General features: G+C 40.0%; 1 protein-coding gene across 3 annotated transcripts in view; it reads left to right on the forward strand.

Annotated features, from left to right (window-relative positions):
• Positions 1-4,611: 4,611 nt before the first annotated feature.
• Positions 4,612-14,596, forward strand: part of IBTK (inhibitor of Bruton tyrosine kinase) — a 57,772-nt gene continuing 47,787 nt past the window's right edge. For all 3 annotated transcript variants that reach the window (XM_055713853.1, XM_055713855.1, XM_055713854.1), the window contains exons 1-2: positions 4,612-4,806; positions 12,893-13,560. In XM_055713853.1, the coding sequence (XP_055569828.1) occupies positions 13,237-13,560 (324 nt within the window). In that variant the 5' untranslated portion in view covers positions 4,612-4,806; positions 12,893-13,236. The remainder of the gene's footprint in view (positions 4,807-12,892; positions 13,561-14,596) is intronic.

Raw genomic sequence — 14,596 nt, forward strand, 5'->3', positions numbered from 1 at the left:
CATGCGGTCACCCTCTGCCATGCAGACTTGAGCGCAGCGGGACTGTACTGGCAGCAGCAACCCTGAAGCCAGTATATGTGGCACTCAGTGCCAGAGGGGGTGTCAGACGCCTTGTTCAGGGATAGCACCGACATAGCCCAAACAGCAGCATCCGGGCATGAAATGGCCAGAAAAAAATCAGCTGCACTGTAAACAGAATGTTTACCTAGTCTTTACAAAAAGTTTTAAAAGTAACAACCTCTTTTTTCTTATCATCAGAAGGAGGCAAGAAAGGCAGTTTCTCTCTGTTCCCAGAAGTTCAGAAGCTATAAACAGGTCGTCCTCCACATCTCCTAACCACTATGATCTTTCCTCTCCAGTCTGTTGGACTGCCACAGGAGCAACAGTGTTATTTGCCATGGCTATGGAGTCCGAGTCCTTAGGAAGTCCAAGAGAATATCCTTGACTCTCATGTCTTTCCATCCATCCTCTCCCCTCCATAAGAGGCTGATGCTCTGTGGTAGTCTGCAGCCTTGCTCCTTCTGTTCAGGAAGATCAGGGTCAAAGGTGTGCAGGAAAGACAGACCACGAATTGAATTTTCTTGCTGCACTAATACAATAAACTTCCCACAGAATAAGAAAACACTTTGTTTACAATCATACTCTTCAGCAAACAGACAACATCCACTTCACATGTACTGCAGTTTCTGATTGTATTGAAGATCATATTCCAGTCACTGAAAGTAACTGTCCCTTTACTAGTTCCCACAGATGACTGTCTTTTACTATGTAGGGTATGCAGTTACAATTTTTTTTTAATGTACATTGTGCCCTTTACCATAGTTTTTTTGCAAAACTTTTTTTAAAATATGGCAATTCTGTACAAATGTGGGACAATGCGTTCTCATCATACACGTATCACTGATGACAAACTATCCTTTTTGTGTATCTGGACTACTATAATAACATAAACTATACTTTGGGCATCTGAAATGCTCCCAAGGTCTAATTAGACAAGTTGGAAATATTATGAGTTAAAGAATGGATGTCAGTATTTGACATGACATGGCTACATGGAAGTGTTCCCCATCTTGTGAGATGAAGAACCTGCTTTGCTGAAGCCATGGTTTCTTGAATCAAAGCTCCTGGGAGCTCACAGCATCTTCATTTTGTACTTCATCTTCACAGGGGAACTCTGAAGTTGATTGAGCAGACTTCAGGGCATCCCCATACTTCACCATCCTCCTTTCCATGTTATCTGATACTTGGACTTCTCCACACTTGCCTCAAATGGTCTTGGTATATGGAATTTAGTCACTCTGTCTCTTTGAGTAAGAGGATAGGCTTTCTTAAAGCAAGATGCACATATTTTTAATAAATTTGGAGATACTCTACTGGTATAAAAATGCTTCTTTTGAGTGTGTAGCTATCTGATAAATAAATAGTAGTCTGGGTTTTTTGCAAGCTCTCCCTGCTAAGAGGTGAATCTTCCTCTATTAGTTCTGTGATACAATTTTCCCAGTATTTTATAATCTTTTTTTCAAGTTCATGAAAGAGAGGGATCATGAGGAACTTATTTAGTATCAGCAGAAGGTAAGCCTGGAGCTGATTAATTGTTTCTTCAGCAGAGAGTATTACTACTGCCAATAAGAATTACTACTCAAGGCTCCAGAGGACACTGGTAATAATTAGGCCAGCTAAAGCATAGAAATAGAAATGTGAAGGGGGAAATCTGTCACTTGACATTTAGTATAGCTGGAAAGAAAAAAAATTATTATTTTCACTTTTGATACATAGACTGAACTTTTTCATTACTGCCTGATAAAGGTAATTACCATCTATTTTCAACATCCAGAATCAATTTCAGAAATCTGTTATGAGATCATTACAGTGATAGCATAAAGTGCTAAGTACATTTTTTCCTTCCTGTCACTTACATATTCTCCTCTAATTCCTCCATTAGCCTAAGTATGGTGCAACAGACATGGCATGCAACTTTAACTCAGTATTTCTGCAGACTACTCTGGATGGATGGCTAGGATCCATAGGTCGCCAGAAAGCTGCCTAAGCTGCCTGATGGGGTAATGTCCTCCTCACAGCCCAGATTTATCTCCCCTAACCTTAAATGAGTATACACATTTGGAGCACAGTCAATCTATAACCCTTCAGCAGTCAATGAACTGAGATGCATATGAAGAGAAAAAATATAGTCTGTAGGCTAATTAAGCCTCTCAAAAATTGATGTTCCTCCTCAAATTGTGAAGGTGGCTAAGTATATGGGTTTTCCTTTTTAAGTGCCGTTCTTTTCATTTTTTTGAGGAATTTTTGACTTGAAGTCTAGAGCTGCTGTAAAAATTAACAATGGCGGTCAGACACATTCTTTTCCTACAAGACAATTACATGTTTATTTGTGATAATTCAGATGTTTTCATCACCAACTGAGAAAAAAAAAAAGAACAGTTCCTAACTGTCAGGCACATACTACTTGCTTCAAGAACTCACAAATCCGACTGTTGGATTATCTCATTAAAAAACTCTTCCCTGACTTGTTACTGGCTTTTCATCTCCACTGCCTGTAATGCCTTCTGAAAGGCTTAAAATGGTATAATTTTCTGCAATAACATTGCCATTTTCCACTGGTAAAAAAAAAACCCAAGAAAAAACCAGTAATTTAAACAGAGGCTCAAGTTAACCTGCTTGAGGTGGTTTTGTTTTACATTACCTTATCACACCAACATATCTCTGCAAATCAAACTATATAATCCTGATTCTGTGAATGGTATTCATTAGTTCGCTGCTTTTGCAGAGGCAGCACAAAGTAGCAGGAATTTCTATTACTAACCTATGAGCTGGGGACAATCAGAAAAGCCTGAACAATAAACAAAAGGTAAAGTAGTTAATATCTCATTTTTTCCATTAAAATATTGAGTCCTGCAAAGGAGGTCAAACTTTTGCATAGAAACCCATTGCTAAAAGCTTTTGGTTATTCTGTCAAGGTTTTGGCTGACTTGAACTCCATCAAGTCCTATTCTTGACTCAGTATTATCTTCTAACATTTCTGTGTCCTCTGCTATAGTTTTCTATTCTTGACAGTAGTATTTTGTCTGAAAGACCTGAGGGGCAGTCCAGCTTCTTAGAAATTATTTTTCCTCACACAGAATCTATTCACGTTGCCTTGGGCCTTTTTCTACTTTAAGCCTCCTGATCCTTCCAGTGTGCTGTTTACCTCTTCAAAGGATGCCAGTCCCAGCTATTCACTTGAATTCGTATTTCATATTGCACAACAAAGCATTGTTCATGACTGACTTCGGTTGTATTTGGACCTCCTTATCTCCCCAGATGATCATTACTGTTCTTAGTCCAGCTGGCAGCATACTTGGAACAAGGCCACCTCTGAGATGCTTATGACTGAAGCAGAAAGAAGCTATCACTAGGAAAAGAATGCATAAATAAACTTCACATAGCATGCAGGGTTAGTTACAATGGTGAATGACTGCTGGCAAACCAAGCATTTGGAAATGGAGAAAATACTTGAGATTCACCTACATACAACTTCTACTCAATCTTCCCCAAATAGAACTGCTGCTGAAGAACACATGTAATGTGTTTCAACAGCAAATGTTGTGTGGCTTAAAAAATAGCTAGGTTTTTTAAATGTCTTTTAATGCTTGCACTACATGGGATGAAACTGTGGCTTTAAAGAAACACATAGAAACTCTGGCCATCAGCATTAATATTAACATATCATTAATGTATTTTCTGTATTTTGGAGAAAAGTTATGTTTGATTTTTTTACTCTGTATTTTATGTTAGGTACTGTTTGTCTTGGTTCCTAGCTTCCCACCCTAAAATGCTACACCCTAATCCTGTTCGAGATTAATCTCTAATCTGTACCACCCGTCACATCATTCAAGGTATAAATTAAAAACATAGCCTGAGTTGAGCCCTTATAAGAGTTTACTTGAAACACAAATGAAGTGAACTGTAGGTAACTACAAGAGCAGTTTTTCAAATCCTTATGTACATACCAAGTTTGCTTATGAGACTACTGAGCTGTTGCCAAAAGCCTCACAAAAATCAAGATGTATGTCATAAGTTAGGCCACTTGCTCTGTCAGAGAAATTACACTGGCTTAAGACAATCTGCCTCGACACAGCCTCCTCGATATTTTCTCTCGCTTCACTGTTTTCCAGAGACCTCCAGGCTATTTAAGTATCTGCTTTCGAGTCCAGGAGAGGTGTTCCCTTGCCAGAAACCCGCCCACTTTCCTTACAGCCGGCTACGCTGCTTCTCGCGTGAAGACTGACACAAAAAGGCACTGACGCACCACAGCTTTCCGACCTTCACCTGCACTCCCCCCGTTATTTCCAGCTCCCTTCCTCACTCCCTCCTCTACGCGCGCCGCCACCACCTCGCACCTGCGGCGGCCATTTTGGTTTAACCCTGGCACCCCGCGGGCCGGCCCGCCCCCGCAGGCTCCGCCCCCAGGCCCGTCCCGCCCTCTCGAGCCCCTTTCGCTACCTGACCCGGCCTGTCAGTCGATCCGGGCTCCGCCGTGGGGGCGGAGCCCAGGCCGCTGTGGCAGCCAATCGGCACGCGAGGTGCGGCTGCACCGCGACCAATCAGCTGCTTGCTTCTTCCGGGGTGCGGTGCCTGCTGTCTCTGCGCCCCGCTGTGAGGTGGTGACACGGGCTGTCCGCGTTGCCGCTGGAGGTGTCGCGGTAGCTGCAGCAGTCTGGCCCTTGCCCGGTGTCACTGAGGATGAGCCCCCGCGCTGCCCAGAGCGCGTCCCGCCCTGTCCGCCCGAGCCCATTCATCTAGCGACTGGTGAGGGGCGGGCCGCGACCTGCTGATGTGTCCGAAGGGGGAGCCGGGCCTGGGGGAGGGGCAGCGTCATGGCTGGCCCTGCCGGACGGGACGGGACGGCGGTGGAGGGGGGCCGTAGGAATGAGGAGAGCCCCAGGCAGGAGAGCCAGGGACGGTAAAGGACAGCCGGCCACGTAGGATGGGAGGGGACCGGCTTCGAGGCGGAAGAAAAGTGTCTGCGCCGCCTGTTTTGATAAGTCTCTTCTGTCGCTTGTCGCTTCCCGGCTACGTGGACTTGGTGTAGTGGGAGTCAAAGCGGCCACCTCTGCCCCTAGCCTGTGGCTGGCTCTTTGAAACACTTAAGATCTTCCCACTCTTGACACTGGCAGCAGCCTCTGCCAGGTTTCCTTAGCTGGAGATTCCCGGGAAGCTTGTTGTGTCCCTGGCCTTCTTGATGATACTTGTCTGCAGGTTTTGGGAGCAGCTCACAGTCTTGCTGGCTTTAAGCAGCAACGTAGGCACTAGAGAGCTGAAATCTCATAGTTTAGTTAAAAGGATTTTTCGTGTGGTCTTTTTAGGGGCCAACTACCTGATGTCTGAAATCTGGCTTTTTGCTGTCATGGTCATTGTAGTTGTCTCTTTGTGGAAACTGACAACATTTTGTGGTTTACCAAAAAAATAATAATTGCCCAACACCTGATGTGGGTACTCTTTAATAATACTGTACCAAATGTTCTGAGTTCATTCTGAAAAGTCAGCTTTTCCTAAGACTTGATGTTATTTATTGGATATAGTTTTAAGTGTGAAACACAAGCACACATTCGTGGTTCATTGCTCTTGACTTACCTTCAGGTTATCTATTTCAAGAAAAAATCTAGAGAAGGTTCCAGTGTTTTGTGGAAATGCCTATAACTGCACACACTGTATTTGTCTATAACACTTCATGCTTTAACTTTTTGGACAGTGTTGAGTTATTAAATATAAGTAGTTTTGACTGTTTCAAGATAAGCCAAGCACAGTATTTCAGAGTTTACTGTTTATGTACTGTGATTCCTGACTAACAGATGTGCTCTGACATGTGCTAGATTTAGCTATCAATGGTACTTTGGTGGTTTTTTGACAGACGTGTCTGCCTTTAATTGCAAGTACTTGTTAGTCCTGTTAGGAGCAAATGTTATTGGATCACTGAATGTCTCATCCTGATAAGGATTACGCTGTTGTTGCTGTGAAGGCGGAAGTTGTGGAAAGTCTGGAGAGAATCTCTAATGGTCACCTGTACCAGGGTGTACCTGCCAAGTGGTGGCACAGAGGCTCTGACCTCTTTGTTTACTTCAGTAAATGAAGTAGCTTGGATCTCCAGTGGCCCAGGGGATGTAGCAGGTATGGCGGAACATGGTGTTTTTTGAAGCAAGTTGGTTTTCCTCCATAGCTTTAATTTTAGGCAGGTCACTTATTTAAAACTTCGCCTGGCCCATTTTGAGAGCCTCATTAGCATTCAGTTTATCATTTGAAAGTCCTTCCTGACATATAATCTTAATCCCTTAAGAAATCTGAACAAATAACTACTTATCTCACTGTCAGGGCTAAAATGGACTACAGTATTGATTTGTCTTCTTTATGTAAAAGCTGTCATTCAAAGGCTCTGGGTGGTCTGTAGAAACTGCAGCTGAAAAAGAAAATAGATTGAATGTGCTCAGCCTGTACTCATGGGTTGTCTTATAAACTTCCTGAATCCTAGTTGTTCTTTCCAAAGTTTCTTCTATTTATCTACTTCTCTTAAAACTTGATGTTTGAGCTAGAGGCAGCAGCCTACTTGATGTTTTGTGTATTGAGAAGAGCAGAACCCTTGCTTTCTGTGCCTTGTATTGCAATGCCCTTGTAATGTAGTTGAGAAGAAGGTGCTTTTTTAAAAAGACTGTATGTGAGAATTTCTGACTGCCAAACTACTCTTAAGGCGCTGCATAACTTAGATTTAACCTTTTTTCCTTGTATATTCTGTCACTTTCCCCACTCCTAAAATATATTGTGTATTCAGATTCAAGGGGTTGAAAAGCTTAGATTTATGCCCAGACTTCAACAAATGAGCAGGGAGTTTCTGACCAGGTTAAATCCTCTGTGGATGTGTAATCTGAGTAGAAATTAGTAGTGTAGCTGTTCTTTGAAACCTTGGATAATGTGCTGCTTATAGCTGAAAGGTGTGTTTGCTGTTATTTATCTGGAAATTCATCTGTGTTTCCTTGAGGGTATGTTGCTTAATGCTAGTGCTATAGACACTTTTGTCAGATTCTAAACCACTACTTTAATGTGTATTAGTGAAAGTTGCCATTAGGTAAGACTACAGTTGGCCGAAAATCCTGGAAAGTCAGTACTGTGGTCGCAAATTCCCTTGGCCTTAAGTCTGTAAGCTTTAGATTGTGATTTTTTTTTTTTTTTTTATATTAGCTTACTTATCAAGTAGTCTGCATGGCGAAGTTTGTTTTAGTTACAAGTATTTTCAGGATTTCCACGCTGTTATGGTTACAGGTCTTTTGTGGTGTTATGAATCAAGTGTGAATGGACTAACTTGGAGAATATTATTAAATGTCAGAATGCTTGTTTAAAAAGCAACCCCCCTTCCACTCCACCCTGGAAATCTGTAACAACTTGCAATACCCTTACAAGGATGGACTTAACCTTCCCGAAGCGTGTGATAGTGCCAGTTATATTTCTTTTCATTTATCAACTTAATTTCAGAGCACATGAATTTTGCACCGTCTGAAAAGCCATATTGTTTACTTTTTTTTTTAAGGAGGAATATTAAGATTGACAAGTAAAACTCTAGGCTTCTGTTATACGGAAAATAGAAACCATTATTTAGTTCCATTTTAGGGCAGCCAAATACTAGGTAGTTTTTCAGCAAGTGCATTGTAGATGCAACTGATATTTAGAAAAGTATCTTATTTTTCTTAATAATAATAATTAAAAAAAAAGCCAACAGAAAAAACAGTGACTGGAATGAGGTTATGCCAATTTGAAGATCAAATAAGGTCTTGAGAAATATATTCTTAGTAGAGCAGCCTAAAGCTGGATTTCAAGTTCAAGTCGCTAGTTTGACATTTAATGAAGTGTGTATGGAAGATGCAAAACCAGCAATCTGTCTTCAGATGGCACTGCATTCTAACTAGCTGAATCTCTTCTGTTTTCTCTTTCACTTGCATGTGAGACTGTTGTCTTTATTAAGACCAAAAAACCCACACCAGCAGCTATTAGCCACTGCCATGGTGCTGGTATCCCCATCCAGGTTAGGCAGATTTTGCTAGATCTAATACTGAGTATAGGCTTTCATCAGGAAGAATCTGAAAGACCACAGATACGAGTTCTGGTGTCAAATGTGTGCCTCCCAGATTGGATACCATAGATAGACATTGAAACTGCCAGCCATGTGATAAGGGTTGGTTGCTGTTTCTTTTTTGATAGCACCCTTGTACCTTTGCATCAAGAATGCAAAACCTGTATGGAAATATGTGCTAGAAAAAAAGAAAATTGGGAATATGTTGGTGGAGAACATGATCCTACAGATGTAGAAACAACCAGCCTATATTTTCCTTCATCCAGTAGCTTGCAATGCCTCTGTGCTAAATGTCTCTGTTCTAGACATCACAAAAATTTGTGCTGAATACGCTCTGCTTTCACAGCGTTTATTTTCTGAAAGATAGTGACTAAGAAACAATTATGTAGTAGGGGGGGCTAAAGCTGCTTTGGTATCATCATTTATTTCTTCTGGGTTAATTTTTGTGAGATTTGTATTACCAGAACACAACCGATGACATATTTTTTATCTATTCTGGGAAGCCTCTCGGATAACAAAAATAGGTAAGCAGAACCCTTGGACTTGAAGAACACTAACTCACCAGAAGTGCCTTGTAAGCAGCTTTGATACGCAGAGAGATTTCTGGAACTTCACAGTGTGAAACTTCTGCCAACTCTTTTTATTTTAATTTTTCGCAATGATTGAACAGAATCTCAGGATTTCATGTCTTCCCTCTGCTGTTTGCAGGAAATGAAATCTACAATCATCATCCTTAGTTATTTGGTTATTTGTTAGCTTGGTCGTACAGATACATAGAATCTTAGTTAATTTGATACTAAAGAGAGGTGTGATAGTTTTGATTTTTAGACATTTTGGCAAAAAAGTGCCAAATCATTGCCTATTTGTAGTGACTTCTTGAAAGAAACAGGTATTTCAGACAACCACAGTAGTTAGAGAGCTGCTGTTCTGGCTGTAGGAGTTCTGGCTCTGTAAGGTCAGGTGACGCGTCTGATGCACTCCTTGGAGGGTGTCTGACAGCTGCAGTGCAGTGGTGCTTTGCCTTCTCTAAGGGGAAGAGCTGAGTGGGAGGGCTCTACCCACTCACTTCCAGGTGGTGAGATACCACAAACACTTTCTTGCTACTTAGGAATTGCTTCCAATTTGGTTGTAATCTTTCAGATTTTCCTGGGTGTGAACATGTTTAATAAGTAGCTCATACCTCTAAGGAAAAATGCAGCAACCTGCTTGCTGCTGAAGTAAAACATCTTCGGGATAATCTTAATAATGCTCCAATTCCTCCATATTTTTTTTTTTGTGATTTGTTTTCTATAATGAAAATGCTAATTAGGAACCAGTTTTTAAAAATAATTTGGATTTCACATGATACCTGTCGTATAATAAAAATGTTTAAAAGATATAATCTCTTTTAGCTATTTATGTCTTTTAATAATTAGATCATTAGGAGGACACTAGTATTATAACATGAATATGATTAGCGCAGAGAAGCCTACAGAAATATCTGCAAATAAAAGCAGACACATAATCGAAAGGGCACTGTATTTTAGACATTTTCATCCAAAGTTTAGTAAATGCTGGTGCTGTTCCTATTCTGTGCTTACTTCAGGTGCTGTTCATTCAGCTGGGACCCCATATACTAGAAGTAAGCATTTGGACAGCACTAAGGTTTTCACACAGACTTGAGTGTCAGTTCACAATTTTAAAGTTTTAAGGTTTCACTTATGAACCTCCTTTGTATTTAAAAATAGTCATATCTGATTATTAACCCTTCTCAGATGTTGCAATAACATGATAGTTTGTGTCATTGGTGTGACAGTCTTTACTGTGGAGGGGTGAAAATTTGATCTACAGCCTCGAAACTCAGGGTGCATGTATCAATGTACTAATACAGTATCTAGTGTTGTAATGTTTATAGTAAAGGAGGGCTGGGTTAGAATGACTTCTAAAGAAATAATTCAGCAGAGTCAGTTTTCACATAGCTTCAGTAAATGTCACCATAGTGGAGCTATTGTGAGGTAAACAGGGTTGTGTTTCTATCTGGTAGCAGATACTTTTTAATGAGTGGTTTGTTCACAGTATTTTCGTGTTTGGTGAAGCTAGAGCTCAGGTGCTTTAAAGTTGTTTTTCTTTGGCCTCTCTGTTCCTGTAATGACACAACTATCTTTGGAACCAGGATTTAACTTTCATCTGAATCATTTTCTCATACAATTCATTGTCTTAAATAGGTGTGTACCTGCCCAAGGGAAGGAGTGGCATGGGGCATGGCAGGACTCCTTCCTTGGGTGGTGGTTCCATTTCATATCAGGTTACCTAACAGAGTAGTTAATTTTTTGAGTCCCCTGAGTAATTTTTCTTTATGTTCTTTTTAATTTTACTTTTCTTTATTTGTAGCACTAATAGCGATGTCTTAACAGTGAATTATATTTAAGATGTGCTTTACAAGGCATATGTAAAATTTACACTTCTTCAACATCATAATTTTATTGCCTAGTGATATATTGATGAAATGTGACAAATTGGTTTGAGAATAATAGCACTTCTGATGTTTTTCCTGTAGTCTCTGAATTTTACTTTTTTTTAATTGTTACTATTTAGAAAGGTGTTTGATGCACAGGCAGTGTGAGTCTGCTGATAGCAGTCACCTGACACACTTTGATTCTGTGGAGCAGCAAGTCAGGCTGTGTTCTATGAAACTAGAATGTTTTTCAAGCTTGCAGCAGCGATTCGCTTTTCTTTATAGTGTGAGGCTTTAGAGAAGGTGAAGGGAGAAGAGTCCACACAGGTATATGTAAAATTTCTTGAGTTACTGCAGAAGTTTGTATGTTGGTTGTAAAATGCCCTGTGAAGTGAACTGAAGCTTGCTGTGACAAATGTTAAGCTAAACAGTTGTGGTCAATTTTGGTCTCTGAAATAGTTATGAATGTTACTCCTGGTCAGGGATGAGGGGCTAAATTGCACTGAATAAAAACTACTTCCCCACCCCTCCTTCAATTACCATCTATTTGAAATTGTTTTGAAGGTACATACTAAACAAATTCTGATCTCTAGATTCCCATTCCAAGTATTTAAACTTTTCTGAATGAGGTGGGAAAATAATTGTTGAGGACTTTGTCATAACATGTTTAAATGAATACTCTTGGGTTATTTTTTTTTTCCTTGGAAGTTTCGATTGCATTACTAATGCTTGTTGTAAACTGATTGCTTTCAGCTTGGTGGCAATCTTGAGGATAATTCTTGAAATAGGAGGACTGGTATTTCTGTTTTCTTTTCCAAACAAAATTGTATTTTCCTGACAAGTCTTTGCAGATAAGAGACATTAACAAAATATGGTTATACATTCAGTGCCTGAAAACCAGTGGAAGCTAACTAACAGGTGTTTTTGAAGGGGGTGTGGGCCAAGGAGTGGGGTGTGCACATCTATAATGACTGCTGAGCTGGAAAGATAGCAGGGTGAGTTTTTTTTTGTTTTGTTGGTTTTTTTGTTTGCTCTTTTTTTCTCTCCCAAGGATTTCTTAACATTTCAGTTTTCATGATGACATTGCCCAGCTTCTTTTGGCATATTTTACTCATGGGTAGAACAACTTTAAACTACAGTTTGCATAGCAAGCAAAAACTTCAAAGAGTATAACATGATTGAATACTACTTCACTCAGTTTGCAATTTACACTTGAAAGATTGAAGCGTGTGTTTTGGGGACTGAATAGCAGTTCACATTAAATTAGGCAGTGTATCAGTGATGTATATAGTTCACTTTTTCTGTTTTAGATGGGTTTATGTATGATTTTTAGACTGCTGTCTGTACTTCATGTACTGTAATCCTTTTAAGTATAGCTTCACGTTTTTAATAGGTTAGATGAGTGCTTCTGTCAGGCCTTTTTTACTTTTGAGAAAGTGGATGCCAGAGAAAGATGGATATGCTGAAGTAGGCACAGATAAGCAGAAATGCTGTATGCCCCAGCCAATATATTTTTATGAAGAATTTGTATCTTTGCCTCCTTTTCCTTCTTCTTCCTCCCTAACCCCTTCCACCTTAGACCTTCATGTCTTCTTGCCTGTTTCAAGAGCTTTGGCTCTTAGCCCTACATGAGCACCAAAATCCTGAATACATGTCTCTTGTACAAGTTGCTTGTCTTTACTCTGTTGCCATCTTTCCTCTCACCTTTGTCAGCGGCTCAGGGAGCGGTGGAGAGGAGCCTTCCTGTTGGTTCTGCTGAAGAGACTCAGTAGGCAGATGGGTAGACATTCAGGCCAGGGGGAAGAAAGAGGGGCATAATGCTTTTTTGCAGTGGCTAAAGGAAACTGTGGTGGTCCCTCCGTCCTTCTGTGTGACTGGCAAAGCTGCTGATAGCCTAGATGTACTCAACAGCTATGGGGATTTGTTGGTGGGTGTTTCTGTTTTGGTGTCCCCCTCCTTTTAGTTCAGTTCTTGGTTTGTGATCACAAAGTAGTGATATAATCAGATGGTAAACTCTCAGGGTCCTAAGGACCCTAAGTCTGGGAAAACAAACTTTCTTTTCCTTCAGATTACTTTTTTGGATCCAGTTCACAATGTAGCCTCAAAGATTTATATCAGAGAAAGGGAGGAGGTGCCTTTGGAGGCTGGGGTGGCAAAGGGACTAATGTTTTTTTGAACTGACTGAATGCCTGAGTATAAGCTCAAATGGCATGGGACATGCAAGTTAACCCTTGCCACATTGCTCTTGAACTTACAAGTGCTAGTTTGATATGCATTTAAATAGGTACAGTTGCTTAGGAAAATAATTTTTGTTTACTAATGTGTTCTGGTTTGTTCTCTTTCAGGTCTCCCTTGCAATTATGGAGTTTTAGAAGAATAAGGTAGTGTGGAGGGGGAATCCCCCTCTGCACACGTGAGTTAGTTCACTTTTGGAATTTTCTATGGACAAGAACATTTGTTATATAAGATGGTGAAATAAGACTTCTAAAAATATATATTTATAAGTATTTATTTGGATCAAGTGCCAAACGTAACAGTACAAAGATTTCTGATGGCAGCTCAATAAAACTGGATTTACATCTTCGGAATTACAAATTTTTTAAGGCACTGTGTTGTATACTAAATTGGAGTGCCTTGATACACTTAAGGGTTGTTCCCCTTAAGGAAAGGAGCAGCTTTAGAAGTGAAGATGAATTCTCTCATGCCAGATTGTACTTCAAAGTGTCGATCTCTACAGCATGCTTTGGATGTTATTTCTGTAGTAACCAGAGGAAGCGAAGGCCAGATCAAGGCCTTTCTCTCTTCTTACTGCTACAATGCTGCAACTATAAAGGATGCCTTTGGTAGAAATGTTATACATCTTGCTTCATCTTGTGGCAAAAAAGGCGTGCTAGACTGGTTGGCTGAGACCAAAGGAGTAGATCTCTTGGCAAAAGATAAAGAGTCTGGATGGACAGCTTTGCACAGAAGTATATTTTATGGATACATTGATTGTGTTTTGTCATTACTGAAGGTGAGTGATTTGCAACTTTAGTTTTCCTTGGTATCTACAAGTTTTAGGGTTTTATCGGTTGTGTAAAAGCGGGGTTTAAACTTGACTGAAAGCCTCTTGAGGATTGTCTTAATACTGTGTTTAGATCACAGTACATTGATTTACTGAAACGTTGTCTCTGTGTTCATACAAGATAACTGCCTTTGCCCATGCAGAAATCAGCACTGAGTAAGGATCCCTGAGTAACTGGACTTCCTTGAAGACTGGTTTGTGTGGATGATATCCAGGGTCAGGATCTTAAAAGTGGAGAGTGATCAGACTAAATATACTCTAAAAATAGACTCTTCAATAAAGAAAAAAAAACCCTGTACCAAGTAGCGCTTTTAGAGAACATAAAATAATGAAAGCTTGAGTAGAGTTATAATGAGAAGTGAATCTTGCATTTGAGAGATAGCACTTCAAGATGCGGAGCGTTTTACTAAGCAAATCCCTATTTCATTCATATTTTAACCAGGGCTTTTGCTCAATACCCCTTATTCCTTTCTTGCAATTGCTGTTTATTCCCTACCACTTCAGAAGTTGTGTTTAGTTTTGATTGTCTTTCCTTCTGTTCTTCCTGTCCCAAGTATAGCAAAGGGAAAGCTACATGTGGCTGAGGTCTGTTCAGGGTCCCTTAACCATGTAAGAAAATGAAATATTTGTGGTTCAGGGTTACTTAAAAGCATACCTTTTAAGGCAGACAACTTTCCATTTTGAGTTCAGCCTTTTTAAATTGCAATGACTAGCGGTTTGTAAACAGAAAACTCTGCTTTCAACAAGATTTTAAGCAAAATGGTTGTAGATCCAGTATTTTTTAGTTCTTGAAGGTCTGATAACTGTTAAATATGTATTTCATGTTCTGTACCCTTACACAGTGAGGAAGTTTCCATGAAAGTTGACAAAAGTCATTGCTGGTGTGAGAATTTATATAATTCTGTTCTTTACAAAACTGGAAGTTTTGTATGTGATGTATGAAAAAGTAATCAGTCCTCTAGTGCATGTGTGTATATCTGTATCT

Source organism: Falco cherrug, chromosome 6, assembly GCF_023634085.1.
Source record: "Falco cherrug isolate bFalChe1 chromosome 6, bFalChe1.pri, whole genome shotgun sequence".
Classification (NCBI taxonomy): Eukaryota; Metazoa; Chordata; class Aves; order Falconiformes; family Falconidae; genus Falco; species Falco cherrug.